Genomic DNA, 6,802 nt, shown 5'->3' on the forward strand with positions numbered 1-6,802 from the left:
CTTTTTTTTTTTTTTTTTTTTTTTTTTTACATTGATCTTATCTTTTCATTGCTATAAAAAATATAGAAGGCAGACGGACTGCCAGTGCCTCATTACTTGATTTGCATTACTTGAATTGATTACACTTTTCTCAGTGATGATCATTAATTAGCACTTCAAGATGCATTATTGTGATTTTGTTTAGCCTGAAGCCCAATAAAAGTTAAAATGAAGGGGTTGAAAATATGTGTTGCCATATCCACAATAAAAAAACAATGCACATTTAACGTACATTAATTTGGTTATATTATATTAGAGGAGTCTCCACAATTATAAACCAAGAAAAAAATTCACAACTTCGAACAATTAATAATTTTCGAATTATTCAAAAGTCTAAAGTTCAAAAGTCAGTTATTCAAAGTCTAATTATGGAGATTACAATTAAGTAGAGACAGGACAGTCTTGCCTGGTCCAGTATGTTGTATGTGCTGCAGAGCATGTGAGCTCGCGCAACCCAAAATGCCCTTTGGTAATATGCTAGTTCGAGAATCTGTGCAATAGGCTAAGCAATAGTTTGTCTAATGTTTCTAAAAGTAAATTCTAAAATCCTGTAAAGATTGACAGACGTTTTAATAGACCGCACTTCTCTACAGTTTTGGACTATTTTAATTTTGGAAAGTGTGTTTCTTTTATTAACGCCACTAAATAATTCTTTGTTAAGTGCATTTCATCTTGTGTGTGCTTTTCATGGGCCTGATAAAGCAAGGTGTATTTTGTGAAATTCTATGTGCATTTAAGCATGTTTTGAATGTTCTGTTGCACAATAACTGAAGCTGAGTTTTCATGGAAATAGTGTAGGCCTAATGGAAAATCAAACTTTTTGAGTTATTTAATTTTTTTAGGAAGGTTTGCCAAGTGGCTTCAAAAACAAGACACGTTTTTAAAATTAATAATTTTAATTTAATACATTAAAATTAATAAAATTAATTTTAAAAAGTACAGGCTGAACGTCACCCTGAAACATAACCGTTACTTATCGGACTACTGCTTTGAGACATTTATTCAATAATTTCATTATAAACAGGAAAAAAAAACAATTAGGCCTACTGGAGAAATGTTATGTCAGAGTGTGATCTGGGCAGGATTTGGTTTACTGGTGAGCATGAGCGGAACATTAGCGGAGCGTTTGCTTTGGCCGTGAGCGACTGAGTGGAGCGCACTCCCACAAAGCAGAATATTGAGCTGAGCGTCACACCACTCTGCTTCGCTCACATGCTCTGATGTGCTGCGTATCACAGCATCGGGCAGAAGTGGGCTATGAGACATCTATGTATTTATGTCTATGGTTTGAGAAACTTATTTCAGGTTTTGAGGTCTATACTAATTAGCTACTCAGTTAAATCAGGTGTGTTTGATTAAACAGGCATACAAAGTGTGCAGTGTTTGGAAGCGAAAACTGATGCTTTCAAAAAAAATAGCTGTTTTGGGAGTACAAGTAGATACTTTTATAATTAGAATACTTTTTGTAAAAGAAACTACAATTTTCAGCAAATTCAAGTGATGAACTGGACTACAGTATGGACTATTTTCAACATTTTAAATAAATATTATACATAAAATGATACATAAAATTAATTACATTAGATGTTATACACAGTTGTTTTTAAAATTTCTTTTTATACAGTTCAAATAAAGCAGCAGAAGAAAAAAAGATTTTGCAAAAGTTTCATACCAAAAGACGACCTGTAGAGCACACTCTGTGGGCTGTGGTTCAGGTCTGAAGCTGTCTGGCTGAGGCTGTGGTAGAGGGGTCCCTGGAAAGACCGGCCCTCATAAATAGGTCCTATATGGCGGTCAGGGGAAGTGGCTGACCTCAGATCAGCACCTATCTGACTCTGTTGACTAGTGTAAGATGCTCGCACACCTAATTGATAACAATACAATACAAACAAATAGTTAGAGAGACCACCACTCATATACTCAACTGACATACACTTATTAAACTTTATATACTACTGTATATATATTTATACTTAGTACTGGTCTGCTTATCTCTAATGATTGGAAATGTATTCCTTTACCTTCTCTGGGTATTAACAGCTCCTTTGAATCACATTCAGTCACTATTACCCACCCTTTTAAAATCCATTTTGTAGTTGTTTATCGACCCCCAGGACCACAAAGTCACTTCTTGGATGAATTAGATGTGCTGCTCTCAACCTGAACATCTCAACCGGAGGATGGTACTCCCCTAGTTATGCTTGGAGACTTCAACATCCACCTAGATAAACCTCAGGCTGCAGACTTCCACACTCTGCTTGCTTCTTTTGATCTCAACCGAGTGTTAACTATGGCTACTCACAAATCAGGCAACCAACTGGACCTTATTTACACACTCATAACAAAATTAACAATTCGTCTAACTCTCGCATGCTCTTTAAAACATTTTCCTCCCTCCTTTGTCCTCCCCCTCCACCTCCTTCATCAACTCTAACAGCTGACGACTTTGCCACGTTCTTCATTAATAATATAGTAATAATAATAATAATAACAGATTGTTAATTTTTAATGAGCCAAAAAGAATGCACGTCACACCTCTGTTTATCAATTTGGCTACCAGTAGCTGCTCGCATAAAATTAAAGGCATTAATGTTTGCCTACAAAACCACCACTGGCTCTGCACCCCTTTACCTAAATTCATTACTTCAGAGTTATGTGCCTCTAGAAGCGTGTGTTCTGCAAGTGAACATCGCTTGAAAACACATCTGTTCCATCTTTATTTGACCCTCTAACTCTAACATTCTCTATTCTAATTCTATTCTTAAAAAAACGTGTCTCTTTTAGACTTGCACTCTATTCATTTACTACTTGTTTTCTTAAAGAAAAAAACCCCCCTAACACTAGCTTTTCTAATCTTTTTGTATTCTATCTGTTTGTTTTCTTTTTATTTATTACACAATTAACAAAAGCAAAAAGGCCTCTTCTTATTCTTTTTTTCTATTCTGTTTTCTTTTTGTTTATTATATAATTTAAAAAAACCCTTGCTACGTGTACTGCGTTAAGCTAACAGACTTGTTATAGCACTTGTATATCATTGCTCTTTTGTTGATTTTGATTGCTTCCATTGTCCTCATTTGTAAGTCGCTTTGGATAAAAGTGTCTGCTAAATGACTAAATGTAAATGCAAATTAAATTCTGATTACTGTAAAGGATACAAATAAAATCATAATTTCATAATTTCAAAATAGAAGATAATTTAAAGAATGTTTTGGTTGCCATTGGGGGATCTTTTATGTTCCACAGAAATGAAGTTTGACATGAGGATGAGTAAATGATGATACAATTTTTATTTCTGATCCCCTATCCCTTTAACCCAGGGTGATTTTCTCCAATTAAATTGACATTACAAAAAAAACGAAACAGAATCATTGTCATTTGGATTCATATAAGTACTTAGTATTCGCTGTTTTCTTACCTGTTAAGCTGTCTGGTCGCGGGTCTATCCGCTCGTAGATCTCATAGCTGTGTGTAATGTATGGATTAGGTACGTCATGCAGAAACGTTCTTGACATCATCGACCCATAATGCTGTGGTACTGCGGTCATCCCCGGCCCGACCTGCTCGTCTTCTCTCACAGAGCCTACACCTCCAGAATAGGGTGACGTGGTGCGGCTCGAGCGGGAGGAGCCCATTCTGCGCAGGGCGGCAGGAGAGGCCTTCTGTGGGACTGCAGACAGGGGGGTGCTTGTGAAAATGGAGGATAGAGGTTTAGGTTCAGTCGTAATTGGCAACCCATAGGAGCTTCCAGGAGTCCGAAGAGACCCTCGAGATGGAGAGACGCTGCTTCCGTACAGCGACTGAGCACGAGTGGGCATTGAACCAACTCGGCGCATAGCACGACCTGGTTTAGCCCCGTCCATCATTCTTGACACCTACAAGAGGACGCAAACATCCTTTACAGCATCTACACATAGATAATTATGATTAAGCTGCAATTATGTTAAAGGTGACATATCATGAAAATCGGACTTTTCCAGGTTTTAAGTGCTATAATCAGGTCCCCAGTGCATCTACCAACCAAGGAAACGTGAAAAAGATTAAACCAGTAACTTTGTTTGGTAAGCATTTTTCTGCAAGCGTCTGAGAAAACGAGCACGTCTGATTTCGCTCCCTTGGTGACGTGGCAAAGGGATCTCATTATAATATTACCGCCCCTTAATCTGTAAGATTCCACCCACAGCGCCGTTATTGTGTTTTCACAAGCAACAACGGTGTACCAGCTCTAATGCCGTGATGAAAGTTTGAGCAAAGCATGCTAACTGTTCTGTGTTTGGCTGCACAGACGAGCACAGAACACTGTTTAGAGTCCCAGCCTCAGAGGAGACAAGCAGTGGATTTATTGATTTATTTACTGTATATTGCTGCTGCCACACAGATCTAAAAAAAACATGTGATTTATTTTCCAGCTGTTTACCTTCACAAGCATAACCGACTGTTTTTGTAACTCGTGTGCGTTTTTATCGTAAACTTGTGTGTGAATGAGAATTTAGTTTAGTACTCACATGCTGTGACAGCCGCTTTCTGTCATTCTGGAAAAGGGGGCGGGGAGCAGCAGCTCATTTGCATTTAAAGAGACAGGCCCGAAAAACAGCGTGTTTCTGCTTCCACTCAAAATAGGCATTTTCAAAATTACATAATAAATGATCTGTGGAGTATTTTGAGCTGAAATTTCACAGACACATTCTGGGGATACCAGAGACTTATATTACATATTGTAAAAAGGGGCATAACATGTCTCCTTTAAAATAAAAAAAAATAAAAAAGATCTGCTGATATAACTTATCAATCTTCTTAGAACAGATTCCACTGAAAAAAGGGCATATAACTTGTTAATTACTCTAAAAAACTGTTTATACTTGACTCGATAAATTAAATTTTCTGTCCTGTTATTGGACAGAAGTTTTACTGGTGTGTAATTTAGACTTTTTATTTCAAATCAAATCTCAGGTTTTAGTCCTTCAGGTACCGATTTATCAGTTTGCCTGTCAGAAAGTGTTTCTCGTGTTCTCGGCTGTCTATTTTTAGAGCAGTCTAGTTTTGTTTTGTAAAGCTTTGACACACTCTACTGCTTTGGCTTTGTTTGTATACCTCATAAGTGTGTCTTCTTCTATGGGATCGAGCCGGGAAGGAAGAATTACAGTTACATAGCAAGTGCCAAAACCTTTACCAAATTTTGTGCTATTTTGATGAAGTAAAATAATTCTAAAAAAACTAAATATATATTTTTTCCTATCAAAATTGACCGAAGATCACCACAGGTTAAGGTAATAAAGTGGAAGAAGTGCAAAATGCTTTGTTTTGACAGACAAAACTGTTTTTTTGTTTTTTTTTCAAATCTGATTTTGGACTATCAATTAAATTCTGAAGCTTACTGTATGGTTTTGTATATAGTACAATGATCACTTATATATAAAAACATCAAGGAAATTTATGACACTTTAATGATCCTTCAGAAATCATTCTAATATGTGTATATTTATATTTATTTTATATTTAAATTAATTTTATTATATTTTTGCAAAAATGCAATTATTTTTAAATGACAAATCAAGCACATTTGTCCACAAAATGCTCAATACAGTAAACAGGGTTTCTGCAGGATTTTTAAGCTCAAATTTAAGACTTTTTAAGACCTTTTTAAAGACCTGCACAAATAAAATTAATACCATGTGAGCGGGGCAATGTAGTACCATATTAAACTGTAAAATTATTTTAAAAAGCATAATTTACAGTTCAGATCCAAGTTTTCACAAAAACAAAGTTTTATAAAATGATAAACTTTACATTTCAGCCTTTAAACCATTGTTAAGTAAATGGATGGAGTCAAAAGTATTAATTATTATATTAATTTAAACAATTAATATCAATAAATTATTATATCAATTAAATAACAAATTAGGGGTGTGCAATATTGACAAAAATAGCTGGCCAATCACAGCACACCTCGCTTTTTCAGACCGATGAGCTTTGTAAAAATCGAAGCGTTTCAGAAAGGCGGGGCATAGAGGAGAAACAATAATGTACAGTATGTGGAAAATAATGTTTTTTTTTTTTACTTTAAACCGCATAAACACATTTCATTACACCAAATACACCAAATAATGTGCTTTTTAGCAGCATCATATGACCCCTTTAAGGACTGCCGTGGACAGCTGACTCCTGAATTTTTTGATATTATTCATATTCTCTGTGCTGGTCAGTTCACAACAGTAATTGAAATTAATAATTTCCAACAAGTTTTATGGGCATTTTTACCTTTAAGCCATTTTTTTCTAAAAGTGTGCGCCATCTTTTGACTCAAATTCTTGCATTTGGGCTGTTACCAAGCAAATGAATCAGTATCAACAAAATGTATCTTTGCAATGCAGAGGAAACACAGAGACTGCATTAGAAGTGGCATTTAGATGCATTTACACAATGTTTAATGCAGCTCTGAGGGACATTAAATACTTTTACCTGCAGTTACAAATGCATAAATAATGTTTTGATATTTTAAACATAAAACATTGAAAACTGATGTTTGAAATTACTTAAAAAATGAAAAGGTACCTAAATGTGAAATTAAGACCGCCAGTAGGTGGCAGCAAGTCACTGTTAATAAGTGAGTCATTGCGATTGAGCTGAATCATTTAAACGGGTGATTCATTCAGGAACAAAACAGCGTCGACGCAAAACAGCGCTGTTGCTGTGTTTGAAATGATTTTTGTTGGAGAAATAGAGCAAAAACAGGAAATATGGTGTCTAAAACGTAAGTCTCTTAATA

General features: G+C 35.6%; 1 protein-coding gene across 6 annotated transcripts in view; it reads right to left on the bottom strand.

Moving 5' to 3' along the window:
* LOC107746588 (plakophilin-4-like) overlaps positions 1-6,802 on the bottom strand; it is a 59,234-nt gene that overhangs the window by 18,784 nt on the left and 33,648 nt on the right. For all 6 annotated transcript variants that reach the window (XM_016560855.1, XM_016560853.1, XM_016560856.1 and 3 more), the window contains 2 exons: positions 3,455-3,911; positions 1,712-1,903 (listed from right to left, as the gene is read on the bottom strand). In XM_016560855.1, coding sequence (XP_016416341.1) covers positions 1,712-1,903; positions 3,455-3,911 — 649 coding nt within the window. The remainder of the gene's footprint in view (positions 1-1,711; positions 1,904-3,454; positions 3,912-6,802) is intronic.

Source organism: Sinocyclocheilus rhinocerous, unplaced genomic scaffold (genome assembly GCF_001515625.1).
Source record: "Sinocyclocheilus rhinocerous isolate Xijiao unplaced genomic scaffold, SAMN03320098_v1.1 scaffold1973, whole genome shotgun sequence".
In the NCBI taxonomy this organism is placed as follows: Eukaryota; Metazoa; Chordata; class Actinopteri; order Cypriniformes; family Cyprinidae; genus Sinocyclocheilus; species Sinocyclocheilus rhinocerous.